Genomic DNA, 21,846 nt, shown 5'->3' on the forward strand with positions numbered 1-21,846 from the left:
GCTATTTAATTGCAGTGTAGACTTCTGGGATTGGGCTGCAGCCCGAGCTCTGAGACCCTCCCACCTTGGAAGGTCCTAGAGAGTAGGCTCCAGCGGGAGCCCAGAAGTCTACACTGCAATTAAACAGCCCTGTAGCCTGAGTTCCAGGAGTCCGAGCCAGCTGGGGCAGCCAACCGCGGGTGTCTAACTGCAGCATAGACATAACCTCTTTGTGCAGCTTTTCCCAATTTGTTGCTGAGGAGCTCTCACAGGTCGCTATTGGCCTCTCCGGCAGCTGCCTGGAACCCCTTTCATCCATGCTGCTCTCTTCCCTGAGGGCCAGGCTCAGGGTATAAACTCCCTATTGCAGCTCGTCTCTCAGTCCATCCTGCAGGAAGCACCCAGTCTGGTCCTCCTTAGCTGAGTCTAATCCTTAATTACCGGTCTTCCCTCCAAGCGTCACAGAATGGGTTGCTCCACTTCTCCCAGTTACTGTCAGTATGGAGCTTATATACCCCATCACAAGGATCATCAGCACTACACTCTGGTACCTGGAGCATAACTGCACTACTGGGGCTGTCCACAGACAATCTTTGAATACTACTTGTTCTGCAAGACAGTCACCTCACTCAATGCACAGGATCAACAGTCGGTGAAGCAGAGAGCTGCAAGAAGAGGAAGGACTACTGGACTCAGATAAGCTGAGCTTAGTTCTTGGCTCTGCATAGGCTTCCTACATAGCTTTAGGCAAGACCACATCATCCTAATGCATAAAACTCAGGGGGCTGAATTGTGATTACGCAGACAACTTTAATCCCAGCATTTCCTGACTTTTCGGTACATGACTTTGCAACTTCAACATTCTTTTCTAATAAGTGTGTAACAATACATAATGTTATAAAGCTTTAAGTTAATGACACTCTGGGGCAGATTCTGACTTTCTCTACATAGATATAAACTGAGTTGCTCGTGTAATTGAATTCAGACTGAGGCACACACAAACATAGGCCCCATTCCCTCAGACACACTCACGGTTAACTTGAAGCATTCTCATGCTTCAAGTTAAACGTGCACTTTGTAAGTCTCAAGAGGATACATAAGTGTTATCAGGATCAGAGTCACATCCAATGAGAAATGGGCATGACTCCGTTTCTCACATTCAGCTAAATCCAGACTATGAGTTTCTCTGCTGCAGCTCAAAAGCACAGTACTGAACTTGCACCCAGAGGAAGGTGGAGCTAAGTGGCTTTAAGCCATATTTTTGCCTTTCTGGTATGGGCTGCTCTGGGGACTTAAACAGCCTTGGGAGCCTGTCTAGGTTACAACAGCTTCCCTGGGCTGCCCCACAAACCTCAGGGCTGCCTGGAATCTCTACAGTGAATTGGACACTCCTCCCATCTCCAGAATACCTCCCTATTTCAGGACTTGTAAACAGACCCTCAGAAGACAGTCTTAGGTGTCTCACTAGGTAATCATCCCCCTGGACGGAACTGCGATTTTTAGGAGTCCTCCTAGCCCCAGCACAAAGGGGCTGGTTCAGAGAGGAGGATCTCACCCTAAATCAGAATTTAGCTCCTAATTTCCCTGTTTGAGCTGATCTCTTAATATATTCAGAACATAAAGCTTGCATAGTTATATGCCAATAAAGCACTGGAAGCCTAAAGGTGGTAAAAAGTACAAGTAATTAAAGCAAATGTTTATTGGGTCCACCACACCTATATTCTTTACGATTCCCTTTGCTTTATTTTAAAAAGCTGAAGTGAAAATAATTATGTCCCTATTTATCATGTATGGTCCTATTATTTCAGTTTACAGGTAATTTATATTTTTGGTTTTGGAATATGTAGCCTCAGAGGAAAAAGAGGTAGTCTGTATTTTAGCCTGGAAGACAGAAAAATAGGCTAGGTTATTTTTAAAGATTTATGAACTACAATATAATATAACTATTTTTAATCCAGAGAGAGGTTTTGAAGTTAAGATTATGACCTCTAGGACACTACAATCCTAAGCCTCTCCTCTTCACTGGGGAGATGGCGGATCAGCTTTTCATGTTCCAACTCACACATATGGTATTAACTCTAAGAAGTTTTTGTTTTCAAGCACCTAGTCTGAGCCAATTTACTTAAAAGCTAAATCCAGGGTTGGGAGAGGGGCTGCATATTTTTCAGACCAAACCAATTTAAATCAAAAAGTGCCAACATTATGAGGTTAATGTCATGTTTTTCTACAGTAAGCAATTTCTATCACTACTTAAACGAGACAGACAAAAATGCTTCAAAGATTAATTTTCAAGTACTGAGCGGAGGCCTTTGGGTATTGAATGCATATATTCAAGTGGGAGCAACAGCAACCACTGCAGTTGAGGGAGGATAAGCCCCCTGATTCTAATCTCCTCTTTTCAGACAATTGTAACTATCAGAACTTTTATTTCTCAGGTCTCTGGGGGAACTTTTATTTTTTTTATTATTATTATTAAAGTTTCAGCAAAAACAGTGGAACTATTTTGGAATATGGGAAGAGTGAAATAAATTAGCTTGTGGCAGGGGGTGGGGAGAGTTGAGACAGAGATCTAGTGCCAAAGCGTCTGGAGGTATAAAAGCAGAAATGTACTATGGAAATATGTCTCACTGAGGAGTCATGACACTGAGTTAAATTATTTATTTGACTGAATTAGAAGCCTTTTGAAAAACTACACCTTGCACATGGATTCTGCAATTAATATAATTTTTAGTACATTTGGGGTCAGATTCTCTTGAGCTCATCAACCCATTTTTCCACAGACAAACCAAAACCAAGTCCTTTCCACCTATCACATACACCGATCTCAAATACGGGAGACAGTTAATATTTCCTCATCAGACAAGTGAGTCACTGTGTAGCCAATCTGTAGATTAGTTCCTTGCATTTATATTATAAGTGAGTGAGAGAGAGATCATCATTGCCACAAACCACAGAATTTGCTCGGTCTCTGACAGATTCCCTCTGAAGTACAAAATAGCATTGGCTTTCTGTGCTATCATGCAACATTGCAATCTCAATTTGCTATTTATTATATCTCTCAGGTGCTAAAAAAAACCAACTTGCTTTCAGTGAAACTAAAAATGAGAACTTTGTAGAAACTGTAGCAATTTTGAACAACCCTTTGCAGAGCTATGAAGATTTGGCCAGGGGGAGGCACACCAGTGGCATCTATATTTCACTGTCTGCCACTGCATCTTATTAACATACATATTACATGCACACAATGAACTCACTTGCTGAGAAAATGGTTTAGAACTCCCCTGAGGCTTCCCCTCCCCCGACCCCCCCAAACTTGAATTCCATGTTCAGTGAGTGGACTCTGACAAACTGTCTAGAAGAGCAGGATTTAGATTTAACTGTGAGGATCAAGGGTACAGTATCTCCTTTATCAACACTGAATGTATTTGATAACTGAACAATTTGATTTGAACTGAGGATTTCTAACTTCATGTACCATATGTCAGCCCCACAGAGATCTATCATTACGCTATACGCAGTATTAACATACACATAGCTCCACTTGCAAATTAATTTTTAAATAATCTATCCATTAAAAAATTTACACAGGCAAAGATCAGACCCAAAGGAAAACACTGCATCTACTTGTGATGCAGGAAAGATTCCTACTGATTCGCATCAGAATTTTTCCAACGACTGGCCTCTGAACTTGCTCTTTCTCTACCTAAAATGATAACAGACTCTGAGGACTTGGAAAATAGAGAGAGATGTTTGAGCTTGTTTTGACACAATATAGTAAATATATTTCCCCTGATTCAACATGGTCCCTGGGTCTCTCTGTGTAGAAAAACAAGCTATAAAGCTTTACAATATCACATAAAATCCTGTGTAAAATATGAAGAGGTTTAACACGAAAGAAAATCATCATCAATATCTCCCTTTCCAACACATTAACAATATATGTGGTGTAGTCACTTGCTAGTGATTGGGTACAATAAGTCATTAAGATAATTGCAGCTAATTAGACCCTATTAAAACACAGTAAAGATTGTATTGCATTTATTTTCAAACAGGACTATAAAAGACATAAATTGGGTTTATAAAACAGTTTTGAAAGCAATGAGAAAACACACTAATATATTTTCATTGGTTTTGTAAACAGTAAATTATTATGATTCCTTTCATACGAAAAATCTGAATATAAAAACTGTCCTGCTGGGAGCAGGTTTTCTAAGTTTTTGTTTCTTTTTTTAAAATTAAATATTTAAGTAGCGATATAGGGTCTGAAAGATATAAAGAAATATTGGCAGCACATCTTGTCATGATATGTTGGTTATAACAAAGAACTGGAGCTAGGAGGTCCTTCTTAGTTCAAACCTTAAAGCTCAGCATTGTTTCAGTGAACACACTTCTTGACCTTCTTTGGCTAATCAATTTTGCTCTAAATAGTGTGAAAGCTCTGGCCACAAGATGCTGCTGCTGCTAAGTTGAGGTTGCTTGGATAAACAGAGTACACAAAGATCCTTCACTGGAAGGCAGTTATAACTTTTATAAACTCTTAATTACCATAACAATGTATCCCTAGGCTTATTAGCAGCGCCTTTAAAGCATATTAAATCACAAGCCAATCAAATACCATAGTTGCTTGACCAGTGGCACAGTTGCATTTCACTTACATATTGAAAGACAATCATGGCAACAGAATGAGCGTCCAGGACCAAAAAGGGTGTCGGCTGCCAAGTTACTCTTCATCTACTGTTAGATATATAGCCCTTGGCCACATTCACATACTGGGAATGCTTTCAATTCAGTCTTGTGACCAGTCTGCATTAAGAAAATTTTGAAATATAACAAACTGAATAATCTTGCAATGACGGTGCTACATGTGTTCAGTTAATATCATTGTGACAGGGTGGTACCAGGCCTTTTGCGGTCCCCCACTGCTGGAGGTCTTGCAGTTCTACCATACCTTGCACCGGGAAAAGAGTAGAAAAGGTGAGGCCTCCAGACTTGCCTAGAAAGGCTGCAGGAAAGAAGCCAATCAGAGCCTAGCAGGCTCAGTTAAAAGGAGCTACAGGGCCTGCGTAAGCCAGTTCCTGGCTGGGACCAGAAGGGCTCTCCGTTTCAGCTACAGGAACCTGAGCAATAACCAGAAGTTGAGCTCTGGCTGCATTTTGCTTTCTGCACGGAGAGCGTGGATCTAATGTACTAGGTGACAGGGAAGAGATCCAGTGGGAAGCAACCCAGGGAAAACAGTAGCAGCTAATTGATGGAGTTGAAAGGAGCAGTGCATGACTGCTGTTGGGACTCAGAGTAGTGGGTGGGCCCGGGTCCCCCCACCGGCCACTAGGGAAGTGGTCTAAGCCCCAAAAAGGGGATAAGATTCTATACTAAAAGCCCAAGAAAGGGGCTGGAATTTAAACAGACCCAGAGATGGGTCTGAAGACCCAGGAGAGGGCCACCCATTTGTTTGACTTTGTTACCCTGGAGGGGGACTGAACTGAAGAGATGACCTGGCTGGAGAGCTGGACCAGTCAGAACCAGTGAAGAACAGAGTCTCAAGGGAGAAAGCTCTGTGGGCAGGGACTGAAGGAAGAAAGCTCTATAACAGGGCAGGGACAGACCCCCAGAAAGGTCTGAGAACTGAGCCCAGAGATAGGGCTAAAGACTACAATGGGCACAGTGATTGGCCCTGTTTGGACCTTTGTTACCCCAGAAGGGGTTCATCCACTGTTGACTGGGTGACTTAGCCGGAGGACTGAGCCACAACCTACAGGAGGCACCAGGAGAAATAAAAAATTGCAGCACCACACCCAGCCGCCAGGAGGCACACATGAGAGGTTACTGCATGCCGACACAGCCATGTTGACAACAGTTTCTTTATGGCATGCTCACGCTATGAATTGAAAAATCATGTGAAATGATTAAAACAAGTATTTTTGAATCAACCAAGATTAAAGACTAGTGAATATAAATTCATTTTAGACAAATGGGAGGTTTTTTGCTCCATTGCAGTAGCTTGCATAGTATGCGTGTGTGCAAAAATTAAATTTTCCTGTAGACCAGTTTGGAAGTACTGTACTGCAGCTCCACCACTGCAAATCTGTGTAATTAACCTTTTTATTCTAATTCTATAGGTGATCTCAAAGCAAATATGCACAGATTTGAATCTACTATTTTATGGTCTTACCTTACACTGGTCCCCCACAAACGTTCATCTTTTAAATACAGAAAATTATTATGCTTACATAGTAGTGGCACACTTTTAAATCTCCACAGATAACTTTGATTAAACAAATCCAGATGCTGATTTACTCCCACTGCGGCTAATGCTAGTGTCACTATGAACTACTTATTTCACAGCAGGATTTGCCTTAGAGACCACATTAACATTATTACTCCAGATTGATCTACATTGTTGTTTTGGATTGATCAAAAAGATAATGCTATATATGGCATTTCCTAAAGGACACTGCCTAATGTACTAAATATAAACACTGAGCAGGGAAATTTATCCTCAATATTACCGCTTTATTAACAATATGAAAATATATTAGCAGCAGCTCTACATTTCTAGCAGAAAATTTAATTTGAATAAGGATGTCTTTTTGCTTTCAAGCGTTTGTATCAAAATGAGTCACTGAAATGAAATCTACAAATACAATACGGTCCTGCTAGTAAAATATAAAATATATATAAAAATAAATCACATGAAAAGAATTGAGTACTTAGTTAAAATACAGAATTTACAATGAAAGCTAGCCTGTAAGATTTCATTTGCCACTGAATGGCTTGTCTTATGTTAGAAACCACAAAATATTCTTTTTTTCTGGGTTTCTATTTTTACTATTAGAACTTAAAAGATTTGGTCATTAAAAAAATATTAGCAACAATATAGGACCATCCTAAGGGCTTCCCACTCCCACAGAGTGCTAAGTGCCCATAATATCGATAGCATTTTGTCAGTGTGACTTCAGTGGGATTCAAGGGCATTAAATGCCTTGTAGAGTCAGGCCCTAATATTTTAAATGTGTTGTAATAGTCCCGCCTCCCCCCCATGATAAATTCTACAAGCAGATAACAGCCCTTGAGGCTGTTATGCACCCTTGGCTCTGGATACAAACTGACAACACAAACTCACATCTCACTCTATTTTCTACCAGAAGAGCCAGCAGGGACTATTAATCAAATGAGACACAAAACAAGAGTTTGCATCTCTTTTAAACAGATACTGTTCATCTGTTATTTAGAGTATGAAATACATCAATATACTAATCAGTGTTTCAAGACCAATTGTGCAATACTTAGAGGGAACTTTTCTTTGTAAAGGGATAAACATATGAAGTATAGAAGTTAACTATCAGCCTGAGATAGGCATTAATGAAACAGTCTGCGTGTTTTTAAAATCTCTAAATAAGTGTTTGTTAAGTAACAACAGATGACACAAAGCTAAATGTGAATTCAGTAGCTAACTTGGTTGGAATTTTATGGAGTGTGGGTAGCCTTGTGTGGGCTTCTGCAGCATAGTACAATCACCATCTGGCTTCTAACTTCTACTCTAAGGCCTGGTCTACACTGGGGGGGTGGGGGGGTAATATGATCTAAGATACACAACTTCAGCTACGAGAATATCTTAGATCAACTTAGAATCACTTACTTCGCGTCCTCGCGGCTCGGGATCGACGACCACTGCTCCCCCATCGACTCCGCTTCCTCCTCTCACCGTGGTGGAGTTCCAGAGTCGACGGCAGAGTGATTGGGGATCGATTTATCGTGTCTACACTAGACGCGATAAATGGATCCCCGATAGATCAATCACTACCTGCCGATCCAGACATGGCCTAAGTATAGTGACTGTTAAATTAGCCTGGTAAGTAGAAAATGATTTCAGCCAAATTAAATTTACCTTAATTTAGGCTGTTCTGCTATGCTGTGTGGCTTTCTGTAATGTGTTCTTAACCAACGTCTCCAGAATACAAGTATGTTCACCTTAATTTGTTCAACATTACTACTACTTGAGGAGGAAACTTTCCATTACTTCATGTGAAATCACTTGGATGCAATATTTTACCTGCATGTTATGTATTTCATATGGTGCTCTCTGACCCTGATGTTCTCAAACACTCTAGTAGTTGCAATATTCTGACCATACAAAAAAGAAGACTCCAGTCTGAACTACAAATCTTGGTATCTCTCATCCGGAAATGTTATTTTTCACTTCTCATTATGTGAAGAAAGAGTTAGCAGTCACTGTCTTATTGGAGATAAACAAACTTGGAAAAACATGAAGTAATAATACAATAGATACTGAAGTAGATTTCAAAAGTTTTCATTATTTTCTGTATAGTTTATCACACCCTTCTATTTACCAGCTACAAATCTGATAACAAAGCATGCTCTCTTTCAAATGTCAAATTATCTCCAGGACATGATTTTTTCAAAGTTCCCTCTTTAGCAAAGCAATATTCATCATAATGTTCTGAATGCTAAATCTTCTAAAACATTGACTTTTCACTTTAGGCCCAATCCCACACCATGCGGTACACAGGCAGAATGCTGTGCCCCTACAGAGCACTGTTGACTTCAACGGGACTACTCTCAGTTAAAGATGTCTGTCTTTTCAGGATCAGGGCTGTGATTGGCTGTACTCCTCACGCTGGCTCTGAAAGAGCTGAATTAGGCCAGGTGGGCTCAATCAGCCAATTAAGCTGCAAATGGGAGATTTAGGCTGTATGAAGGACACTATTTAGGAAAGATGCTCACCTGTGAAGGAATAGGCAACACTTTTGTAGAGCCAGGAGGTTGGCAACAGTTGCAGACATCCTAGAGGAAACTTGTAGTCTCTCTCCCTGAGATAAGGGAAAAGGAAGGGGAGATAGGAACCTAGGAGGAAAGGGCTAGAAACCTAGGAGGAAAGGGTTACCTAGTAGGCCTTAGAGAGAGGGATGGAGAATGAAAAGCTTGGAAAAGCACAACAGGAACTAGTAAAGGGGCAAGAGCAGTAAGGAGGATATAGCCATAGACCTTAACTGCTCACCGTTGGGCCCTGGCCTGGAATCCAGCGTAGAGGGCAGGCCTTGGTTCCTCTACCATCCATTGCCGAGTGGTACTGCTAAGGGCAGTGAACAGGAAGATTTGCCTGAATCACTGCAGGTGTGACTTAAGCAGCAAAGTGGGTGTGAGAACGGCCTGACACTGCCAGCGCAGAAGGATTTTGAGAGACTCCCCCGGAAGGGGAAATCAAAGTGTGACCTGACTAGAGGGCCGAGTCCCAAAGCAGCCATCCTGCAACGCTGTGAGCGGGAGGAGAGCAGCAACAGTGGGAGAGGAGAAAAGGGGTGCTGAACCAGAAGTAGGCATCGAAGAGCACCCTGTAACAGGGTATTAGACTGTGAGATCCTTGGGGCAGGTAACATGTCTAGAACAGTCTGGGGTGCTGTTGAACCAAAGAATAATAGCAACATCCAGGTTGAAAAATATGGTACTGAACATTGCAAAAATGTATTTAGGACTATCACTCAGCCAAGTACTTAAGGGAGCAAAGCGACAAAGAAATCATTAAAAACATGTGAATTATTAATAACTTAATATAGTTAGTATTTAAAAAACACCAAAAGCCATGGTAATACTGCCAAGGCAAGTTATAATCCATATAGTAATATCTTCCAAACAAATTGCTGATGCATAAAGATAATATCATCACTGTGTAACTGGATGACTGACTTTAGGACTCCTGTTTGGTATAGTTCCTGACACAAAAGATAGATAGGAAATAGTTTCCAACATCAAATTGTCATACTGTTGTTTAAAAGCTGACATAAATTGACTTAATATGCAGTGGCTCTCTGGCTTCTGTCTCCATGAAAAAACAGTCTTGAACAGTTAACAATTCTCAAATGGATGTTTTACAATTGATAAGTAACAAATTAACCTTTAACAAATAGCTTCTCAAAGAACAAGGGTAAATGACACTTGGTCAAAACACATTTTAATGAAAATCTAAGAGTACCCAAGAAAATCTAATTTTGCCCTTCTGCACATATGTTGTATACCCTTGTTTTCTTGCTGATCTGTCCGTTTGTCACTGGGTGCACATTTTCCACATGACATGTTGCTATTTGAGCAAGGAAAAAAATACAGTTGCAGAACTCTCATTTTGTGACATTTCAATTTCTGGACAGTTTGCTATTGCAACAATAGGTTATTAAGTGGAACACTTACTTTTCTGTCTACATTGCTACAGGTGTTATAGTAACTATGTGATTTTTAACCACTCCTAAAATGAAAAACTATACGTCTCAAGCAGGACTTCCTTCCACAAAAACTACCAGGTTTGAATTAAAACCCATCAATTGTAAAATTGACAAGGAACAGTCATGCATTTCTCCTCAAACAAACAAAGCCCTTTCCTTTTCAGGAGTGTTTGTTTCTTGGACTTTCATATTGAATTGTTCTCATTAAAATATATGAAAGGAATTATGCATCCAGTGCTGAGTAAGTTTTATGTCTCATCCCTCCCATGTATTTTAATGAGAAAATAATAAATATCAAAATTAAACATGAGCAAACCAATTAAGGAAATGTAAAACTCCTCCCAAACTTTACCCATTCCCAACCCCAAGCTGTGATGAATTAACAGCTCAACCAAGTACCTCAACTAGGTACTAAGCACATTCCTATTTAAGCCACTGTGGCTTGCAGGTGCTGTGAGGAAGGCAAAGAACTTCCCCGTCCTCTGCCAGTTGGCCCATGGGCGAAAAAATTCCTTCCTGACTCATGGTTCAGGTGAGTAAGGTGGGCTGCTGGAACAGAGTTGAAAGAGGCTCCACATGGCCCCTGCCCTAAGTTAAATCCTACGAGCTGGGGAATGCTGGCCCGTGGGTTCCAGAGATTTCTAGGGGCTGCGGAGCTACCTGGTGTCCCTCAGCAAGTGTCTCCCTCCCTTGTTGCTAGGGCTGTCCCTTTCACGGCCAGCCCTATCATCAAGTTCCCCTACCTGTTGAGAGGTGTGGGTAGCATTTAGCGAAACCTCAGCATGAGCGCTGGTAGTAATGTTATAAAAAATCATCTTACTTCAATGGGGATGGGACAGAGAAAGGGTTGGAAAGAGGTTAAGGGCTTTATAGTGGCATTATATAAAGAAAAGTTGACCTAAAACATATAGTCTTGCCACTGCTTTTAATTCTGGAACAATTAACTTAAGTTGACCATTTTGAAGTGTTAACTGATTGCTTCTGGACAGGTAACATCTGTAACTGACTCTCTTTTTATACAAACCTTCCCAGTATTTTTGTCCAAATACAACCCCACACAATTATGCCCCTATGGGTATTACTCAGCACTGTCCCCACAGTGGAATTCACACCTTTCATAATTCATGAATTACAGGTGGCAAAATCTGTCTGTAAACCTTAACAAAGGTTTCTATTTTATAGTTGTTATCTCCGTCACTTAAATAATTACTAAGTTGGCATGTGCGTTGTTTTGCGTTTTTGTTTTGTTTTTTGTTTTAATTAGGTAATTCCATTTTAGCAGAGACTATCACAAAACAACAAGGAATAAAATTTTCATTTTTGTCTAACGTACCCCAGCAGGACCATGGAAAACCTATGTCAAGTCTTAATAACTGCAATGTTAATTAGATTTTACAGGAAAACAGCCTATAGCAAAATCAAAGAGAAGATCTGAATATGTTTCGATAAAGCACGTTCCTTGCACTGGACTGTGTGCATAACTGAGAACCTGAGGTGTCATGAGAAGATCCTCATGGTGCTTTCTTGAAATTCACATATAAGCACATCTCTTAATAATACACATCTCTGTAAGATCACAGATCGATAATATTTTCTGCATTTTTACATTTTATAGGATCTTAAATAATACTGACTCTTATCATAACACACCATTAATACTCTGATGTTTATTTTTCCAAGTTTGGCTCAACCTCTATGCAACGAGGTCAATCAAATAACCTTCTTACTATTTAAATAGAACAGGCATTTTAACAATCCCACATTCAAACTGCAAAAACATTCCAGCATTGAACACTGCATTCCACTGAAAGCTAAAGTGTGACAGATGCCTTCACAGTAATTGCCAATCAGCCTCTACACAGCAGCTGAAAACACAATACATCACTTTGATCTCCTCAGCTCTCAATGTATTCACAATCAAGAAATCTGCGTGACGAATATGAAATCTGCATCATTTCCAAAAACTGTCTCCATGGAACTTAAATATGATAATGTACACTTTGTTCCTAGTCTATGTTATTTCAGATCCTTAGATTACCTATTATATATATAAAACAGTACACTACCCCTTGTAAAAAATGTAAGATAAAGCATGCATTGTGTTTGAACACATTTATTTCCACTACGTAGTACAGCTGAAATAATTATTTTTAAACATCTAAATTGTTGCAAGGATGGGAGAGGAAGAGATGCTCACAAACATGCTGAATGAAATCTACTGCTAATTTTCAATTATACTTCTGGGGTGGGAGAAAGCATGTGAAAAGTTTGTCTGATTTTAAAAAATATACTGTGTGAAGATGTTGACTTACATTTGGCAGGCAGGTCATATCCACAAGTAATTTTAGCTTGTCCAGTCTCACAGCCACACAAATTGCGACATTCAGCAACTAGGCAGGGCCCAGCAGCTCTGTGTATACAGCCATCCACTACAAAAACAAAACAAATGGATTAAATGTTAACTAATATGTTATATTTATATGGGTATGTGAATACAAACAGATATTTACTGCAGATTTAATGTGTATAGTGTGTGTATGCATGCATACCCATGAGTATATGCATATGTATATTTATTACACATGTATACAGGTGTACAATAATATTTTGTACAATAAAATATTCTTGGCGAATAACACTTAATCAGTCAGCCAGCCATTGAGTGGGAAAGAAAATGCAGTAGAAAAAGCAAAGCATATTTCAAAATGTTATTACTGCTATTTATAAAAAGAGTAACAGGAACATCTAGCCAAGGCTCCAGGCCACAAGTTACAAGTTGATCACCCACAGACCATCATACTCCCCTCTACTGCACACATCTGATTTCTCTCATATTATATAGTCCAGGGATCGGCAACCTTTGGCACGCGGCTCATCAGGGAAATCCGCTGGCAGGCCGGGACAGTTGGTTTACCTGCAACGTCCACAGGTTTGGCTGATCGCAGCTCCCACTGGCTGCGGTTCACCGTTCCAGGCCAAGGGGGCTGCGGGAAGCGGTGCAGGCTGAGGGATGTGCTGGCCGCTGCTTCCCGCAGACCCCTTTGGTGTGGAACGGCGAACCGTGGCCAGTGGGAGCCACAATCGGCCGAACCTGCGGACGCTACAGATAAACAAACTGTCTCGGCCCGCCAGCAGATTTCCCTGATGGGTCGTGTGCCAAAGGTTGCTGATCCCTGAGATAGACTATTCAATCTCACTGGACTACTCAGTACCTGCATAACATAAAATCCCAAGAAGTAATGTTCATCGATTTGAAAATTACAATAGTTATCTTGTTTTGACACTTTTTTACATTTGTGCAATACTCAAAAGTTAATTAAATCATAATTACAGAAGATTGCAATTGCAGCTAAGTATGCAAGAAAACTAGTACGGTTCATAGATCTCACTGCCCCCAAGAGTCAGCAATAAGAATCTCAGCAGTAGCAGAATAGTAAAAATACAGGCACAGCATTTTTGCCATCTCAACAAGCAATCAAAGAAATCACATTGTAATTAGCGAACGGAGTACAGGAAAGGACAGTACAAAATAAGGGAAACGTTAATTGAATCAAAGAAGTAGTTACCATGTGACATTAACTCAGCAGCAGTGTCAAACTCCCATCAAAAGAAAACTGCAGAGCCACCATTGCTGGTGAAATGTTTCCCATATAGGTTCAGATGTGATGTTAACACAAAAAATAAATAAATAAAAGTAGAATAAGCCAAAATATAGGTGTACACATATTTAGACACACACAAAGTAAAAATGTATTACATATGTACTATACAGTTGTTTCATTCATATTTAACCAGTTAAAAGTTTAAGGGTCTCAGGGATAGCAGGCTTGGTGGCACTGTTCTATGCAATGATGAAGAGCAAGAGAGGGACAGGATTTCAAGAGCTTGCACAGGAGATGAATACATTCTAGTCTCTGTGCAGTTCTTGGAGCTTCCCGCATGGTGTCATATGGTGGCATGGCAGGGCTAGACTGGCTGGATATGTCACTGTGCAGAGCCACTGACTGTTCATTCTTCAACCCCTTGAAGCCAGGATACAAGAGCTTGGGGAACTCTTGAAACCCTGAATGGAAGATTTCTTCCTCCAGCACACTGCTAGGATACATTCTGTATTCAGATTGTTTGTGAAGAGTGTGGACTTGCTTCTCCATAAGGTGAACATCTCCATAAGGTGCTGAATGCCCACAACCCTAATGAAGTTAGATCAAGTTGAGGGCAGTTAATATCCTTGCAAGACTGAGCCCTTACTGCATTTTAGAATTTTGATTGCTCTCTTTGACGTGCTTTATGCCTGTGTTACTATTCAGACAGCCCTGATAAAACTGTATACATGATTCCTTTTAATCCATCCTGAACATACGCAATAAAATTTCCAACACGTCATTCTGAAGAGTTTTATCCTAATCAATGAGAGAGAATTCAAGAATTCTGTTTTGTAACATTTCCATTGAAATGTTCCGCATTTGTCTCATTCAAAACAATATCTATAAAATGTGTGTCAAAAATGCCTCCAGCCATAAGCAAGTTGTGTGCTACTTATCATAATACTGGGTAATTACTGATCCATTGTCCAGCTATCTTGGAAAAAGGACAGGAGACACTGGATGTAGTTTAATTAGGTTGAAACTTTATTCTAAAATGTCTGGGAGTAACCGGCAGATAAAAGTGTACAGTGTACAGGTAATTCTGTAATCATCTGAGGGGGGCTTCTATCAGCCCTTCCCCTTACCCATCCAGGTCCCCAGCCAAACCACTGCTGGGACCTCACCAGCCCCCCTACTCGAATGAAGATTAATGGGGGGGGGGCTATAAAGGATGGGGTATTGGCTCTCTGCCGTACTAGTCACAGGAGCCTTTTTATGCTCCTTTAAAGAGTATTTCCTTTAAATCCTTTACCAATCCATTGTAGGTACCTCCCCTACAGAGTACCTGCACTGGATATCCACCCCACATTTACAAAATGAGCTGTAACATCATAGCCTAACTCCTGTTTTACATTCGCCCCAGCTAAGCCCCTTCCAAACCCGCTGTGGGGACAAAACCTGGCATTTCAACAATTCTGTGGGTGAGAGGGTGGGTGCTACTTCACATAGTCCAGATAAAAGAGGGATTGGCTTTTCCTGAACCAGTATGGACCTGTACAGTCCCTCCTCTTTTCCGATCACCTGGGGGAGATGTGACCAGGTCAGCTTGGCGACGCTAGCCCCAACTGCAGCAGAAAGTCACTCCCTGGCTCTCTAGCCCTTAAAGGGGTGCACACATTTTCCAACAAGCCAGACAACAGCCCCCCACTGCTTAATGTGCAGTGAGTTCATTACCAATTATAGTCGCACATAATACAAGGCTCCCTACTCCCTAGATAACCTAAAAATGGCATTTGAAATGCATTTAAAACCTCCATTCAGTTGACTGAGATGCTAATATAAAAATTTAAGTTTCTAACCTGTGGGGAGTGGGAAAACTCTTCAGATGTTTCCAGCATTCATATTAACTCTATTTAATTGAGGGACTTTCCCAATCCAAGGATAAGTAGAACCAATACACCTTGTGACCTCAAACATTTTTTGTAAAAAAAAAAAATTTTTTTACAACATTAAAGCGTCATCAACTATCAAGATAAAATACTATTCTGAATTATTAATCCTTTCCAGTATTATGCCCTGATTCACAAAGGCCCCTAAATTCACTTGGCACCTACGTTTCCAAAGTAAAAGTTCCCTAGGTGCCTATGTTTCAGCCTCTGGGTGTGCACACTGCTGCATCTCTCTCGGCATCTGGATGCCTCTCTCTCACCTAAAACCAACAGTGATTCACGAACCAGGGAAGATAAGCATTTGCCTGCCTAAGGCATGAGCAGGACCTGATCCAGTTAGGCATGCTCAGAGGTCACCTATCAGATTTGGTCCCACTCAGAATCCAGTTGGAGGAGGAAGTGGAGTGTATGCCCACCTTATCACTTTTAGCCCAGTGGTTAGATCTCTTGTCTGGGATGTGAGACACCTTGGTTCAATTCCCCCCTCTCTGCCAGAGGGAACGCACAGATGTGAACAGGGGTGAGATACCTGTCAGGAGAGTGTTCTAACCATTGACCTATGGGATATACTGATATGAGGTTCCCTCATTCACTCCTACTGAAGCTGTTTCACTGTGGATAAATAATAGAAAAGTGGTTGAAACAGGGGGATTGGACTCCAGGGTCTCCAACCTCCCAGCAGGGTGCCCTCACCACTAGATTACAAAATCATTCTCACTTACACTTGCTCTCTCTCTGGATAACCATCATTGGGATAAATGGAATCTGCAAATTTTATATAATTTCTAGGTGAGCTTCCTTTTTACATATAACACCATAAAGAATTATTTGAACAGTTACTACTGCTGCATTAAAAATCATCATGCTCAGTAGAAAATGTGAATAATGCAAATCATCATTTACAATTAGATGTCGGTATATCTTTAGTAAGATAATATTCTGTAAGCTTAAAAATAATGTGTGATAATTCTCATTGCAAAAATATATGCCATGAAGCGTACTGCCAAAATGAGAACACACTGCATAATATAAAATATCTGGCAAAGACAGGAGTGGCTCGGTAAATTTGAATGTGATACTTCAGCTGCTGTTAAAACACGTCTTAGCTATTTTAATTCAAAAATCATGTACAGGGCATGCAGCGAAGATTTATATGAGATATTTCATTTTCTCCAGGAGTGTGCTGACTGGCAATGTAAGCTAGAGTGAAGTAAGTATTGTTAGCATAACTTAACAAAAATTTATAAATAATGGTGACAAGTCAGGAGGGGAAAAAAAAGATGGCCAAAGATATACTGTTACTGTATAGTAATGGAGGAAGAAATTTACATGATATTATTGGCACACTGCCATATTACTTTTTTATAAAAAGATGAAGACTCTTCAACATATTGGTTTAAGACACTTCAGCTGTATGATCAGTTTGATCTATAGCTGATCTGCATTCCTGGAACAGATTTGTTTCACTCGTTTGGAAAATATTAACCATTCACCACTGTTTCTCTCCTAGAATCCTTGTATACAACTAATCGTAAAAATACAGATAATTAGGATTAAATCTGATCTAATTTGTATCATGTGACAAAGATAAATAATCACAAAGAGTCACTTTCTTCTAACAGTGAACAAAAGCTTCATTAGAATAAGGAGAACAGTGTTATTCCTAAAGGTATTCTGTCTCTTTCTGTGCTTCACTGGCGAGCTTCTGCATAGCACTTTCCTTAGGCACCTCCAGTTGGCTTCCTGCAACAGATTTAAGGAAACAGTGCACATAATGATACTGACTGCCTTTGTAAAGCACTTGGCAATCTATTGATGAAAAGTGCTAAATAAGAACGAGGTATTATAATCCCGACCCATAATCTCCAAATTATCATATGGATGAAGAAAGTCCTACAGATCAAATCATCAGCTGTGTGCAACAAGAAATCATACAAGAGTCAAAAAGGTGGAACCTCTCAGAAATGTAAGCTGCATGTTGGACGTGCTTTCTGGTACAAAGACATCTACTTACACTTTGTTTTTTGTTTGCTTGTTTCAAAAGAAAATTTGCCAAAGTTGTCAAAAAATTACTAAATGTTTCAGTCCACCCAATCTGTATTTCCAGGCAGACTTCACAGGACTGTCCCATCTCTGAGTTGGAATAAGTAGTTTGTAGGCGAAGTTTTGGTTATCAGCATGATTGTTGATATGACCTAAACATGTCTCCTTCCTCTCTACCCATGAACTCATTTTCATGTCATGAACTCAGATTTGACTCTATACTTTAAATAGTTAATGTCTATACAAAACTTTGAACATATAAAGCACAATAAAAACAAGTATTTTTGAAAAAGTATCTATTTGTCATTTAAAAATATTAGCAATCCCATCACAACCTCTATAATTTAGGATCCACAAGAGACCGTATTTTTTTTTCTTAACATTCCTGGAGAAGTAGTTAACTAAGAAAAACCTCTTCTCAGTGCTAACATGATCAATGGTATGGAGTGCACAACAAGGAAGTAAATTGTTTATTTTATTATTGATTGAAAATCACTGCTTAAGAGAAGCCATAAAGGCAAAATCATTTTGTAATGGAACTTTGTTTTCAGGCTTCTGAAAGTCTATTAAAAACAATTATGTTTAAAGAACACCTATAAAATGCTGTCATCAGTGTCCTTTTATAGTACACAGTAAAGAACATTACGAAGTTAACACTTCACTCATAAATTCTTTTTACAGTAACTGTATGCTAAAACTTTATCTGCTCTTTGGAAGTAAGTGGTTAAATTATACAGCAAACACTAGACAAGTTACTGATGTAGAATGTAGGATAAATGTATTTACAGAAAATCTCAAAGCTGCAAATGAAGCAAAACCACAGAAAATGCAGAATTAAAGGTGCCATGGGATGCTGTTTAAAAAAAAAACCCTCAGCAGATCGAGCTTCGCAATGCAGATGGTAATAAAAAATGGTAAGGTAATCAAACACAACAGCAAAACAATACAGAACTCAGGGGAAGGACTCAAACTTCTTTTCTGACCTTGTATATTGAGTGTGGATGAGCTGGAACTCACTGTATAAACAACATAATCAGTGATATGATATATACTATATTTTTAAAAGCTTTCCCCCCCAACTCCTGCTTTTCAGTTTCTTTCCCAGATTTACTTGTGTCTTCATCAGGAAGTTCACAAGATGTAATTAGAAAAGTTACTTGCAGGTGTTGTGTCTGTCATGCCCTACTGTTTTCCCCCCATGAATGTCAGGACTGAATATAAATCAATATAAATGGTTGCTTTAATGATCATATCAGATGTAGTCAGGAGGGGCAGTAGGGAGTTGTATTGGCAAGTTTATAACATACTTGTAGTGCAATCAGAACTAGTGTTCACTACAGAACTCCATACAGGAAAGGGGCCATATGGAAACTGAAAAAGAAATGATCCGTTAGACAAACTGCAAAGCATGTCTGGGAAGTTCATCAGCATCAGAGTGAACAACAGAAGCTGACTATTACACAAACATTGTTATTTCCTAACACTGGTTATTTTAATTTCCATTGACCAGCCCAGAATGATTCAGAAGATGAAAAAAAGAGATAAAAATGAAAGGACCAAAACCACAATTAAAACTGAGACTGTCCAAAACAGGTTAGATTTTAACATATAGGATGCAATTTTCCTCCTTCACACAACTCCACTGAACTCCATGATGTTACACAGGTGGTAACTGAGATGAGAACTGTGCCCATAATCTTATATTAAAAGAACCTTCATATGAGATGTTAACACAATGCCACTGTCACTTTGCTGTGCCTGGATAGTGACAACTGGGCACCAAAGAGAGCTGTTTACCAGTGCTGTAAGGGATTTCACTGAGTCAAGTCAGAAGCAGGAGCAATAATTAATGAATGAAGAAAACAAGACTCATCAGAGCACACCAAGCAGGACAAGTCAGCAATTTAGGGAACACAGACAGCACAGGGAGACGACAGGCAGAGAAAGAGGATACAACCCACATGGGGGAAAAGCCCAGAAACAACAACTTTCTATATAGCTGAAGAATAAGTGCAGGAAGTGGACTTGGTTCAAGGTGGTGACTTTTGCTTGGGCAAGCTACTAGATTGCCTAAACATACCATATCTTAGGCCACCTTAAGTGGAGTCCACTGTACCTCAAGATTAATTGTATCTTGCTAAAGGTATAACTCACCTAGTGGGCAAGTTTATTAAATTGGACAAAGAATTATTTAAAGTTAAATGGTATGGTTAATATGGGTTTTATTTTTGTAAATTACAGTTAATATAAAGTCTCTATAGTATTTAGAAATAAGAAAATATTGTGATAGTATATTAATTATATTATTAATTTTATTTCTCTTTTTAGTCTAAGCTGCTTGGGACATTATACAATAGTTCAGAATGAGCCCAACCCAGTTTGCAGTTCAGTCAATGGCAAAACTTCCACTGATTTCAACAGAAGGGCCCAACACTTTAAACATATTTTCACTCATAAAAATACGACAATAACATTATCCTCTAACATAACAGCCAGGAAAGCAGATACAGGGGGAGTGCATGAGGGGAAGGGAAAAATAAGTTTGGGGTAAAACTGGGAGAGCTTGACTGAGATAGATGTCAAGGAGAAACAAGTGCCCTACCACTTGCTGCTATGTGGAGTGATGGTGGAATCCCTAAAAGATAAGTGGTGTCAGAGCAAAGATGCCAGTCAAGATGTGACTAGAGGATAATAAAAACACCATTAAGCACTTTAATGAATTGAAGATTTTTAATCACTGCATCCATTTGACGGGCCTCCAACATAGTTACTACTAAACATTTTGTACTTACATAGTATTTACCATCCAGGGATCTCAAAAAGCTGTACAGACATGAACTACTTAAACCTTTCAACTATTCTGTGAAGTAATATCTTCATTTTACAGACTGAGAAACTGAGGTACAGTTACCCCAATTCAGCAAGGTACTTCGCTGAATGGAAGACAGAAGGATTTTCCAGTGTTGGTGTACCTAAATCCATGCTCTTTTTTATTATAATTATTATTATTATTAATAATTATTATTAAGAGGTGCTGGTTCAGTGGAGTCAAGCCAACAAGAGCAGTGAGTAGTTAGCACCTTTGAAACTCAGGCCAATTTTAGGTGCCTCATTGTGGATTTTAAGTGCCTGTGTTTGAAAATGTGACTTGCCCAAGGTCACACAGAAAGCTTAACTGGAGCTGGGATTAGAACCCAGGGTCTCCTGACTACCCATTCCCTTCTCTATCTGATGGTTCATGCTTCAGAACAGACACAATAAATTACTATAATATGAATTACAACAAACAAGCCTACTGATAACAATAGCAAGTGTGTTCACTTTTATACATACACATTTAATAATGTGGGAGACTGGTGTCCCAGAATGATTTATCCTTCTATCCATTATTCTGGAGATGCCATTATCTATCATCAAGTGATCATCTCCTTTCCTCAGATAACAACTGGAACTTCTTAAGAAGAGTACAAAATACAATAGTAGGAACTTTTAGGTCAACAAAGCTATAGCCGATGTCCATGCATAAAAGCTGCTAACTGGTCCAACGTTACCAAATGGTGGTAATGTAAATCAGGAAGAAAACACAGGTAAAGTACACTCAGAGCATTACTGGTGAATTTGTTAACAGAGGCTATATATACACTACAGCTCACATTAGTATAAGTTATGTCACTCAGAGGCGTGAAGAAGTTACACCGACCTAAGCACCGGTGTGGACAGCACTATGTTGGCAGGAGAGCTTCTCCCACTGACACAGCTACTGCCAGTTGCGGGGGCTGGAGTAATTAAGTTGATGGGAGAGCTCTCTCTCATTGGCTTAGCGCATCTGCACAACTGCACTGCTGTAAGCTCTGCAGTGTAGCCCTAGCCTCAGAGGGCTATTCTACCCTCCGTGCATGTTGGTAATTAACATTACTATGTGCACACTAAGGAAAATAGATCCCTCTCCTTTCACATTTTGACTGATGAGTTTTTGTTATATTAGGAAAATGTTTTGCCATATCAAGGATATGGGAAAATTTAGAATACATGCAAAAATGGATGAACTGTCCTGCAATG

The 21,846-nt window shown here is 39.7% G+C and overlaps 1 protein-coding gene across 5 annotated transcripts in view; it reads right to left on the minus strand.

Moving 5' to 3' along the window:
* MACROD2 (mono-ADP ribosylhydrolase 2) overlaps nucleotides 1–21,846 on the minus strand; it is a 1,333,204-nt gene that overhangs the window by 877,345 nt on the left and 434,013 nt on the right. For all 5 annotated transcript variants that reach the window (XM_048842624.2, XM_048842625.2, XM_048842623.2 and 2 more), the window contains one exon: nucleotides 12,524–12,640. In XM_048842624.2, the coding sequence (XP_048698581.2) occupies nucleotides 12,524–12,640 (117 nt within the window). The remainder of the gene's footprint in view (nucleotides 1–12,523; nucleotides 12,641–21,846) is intronic.

The sequence above is a fragment of the Caretta caretta genome, chromosome 3, assembly GCF_965140235.1.
Source record: "Caretta caretta isolate rCarCar2 chromosome 3, rCarCar1.hap1, whole genome shotgun sequence".
In the NCBI taxonomy this organism is placed as follows: Eukaryota; Metazoa; Chordata; order Testudines; family Cheloniidae; genus Caretta; species Caretta caretta.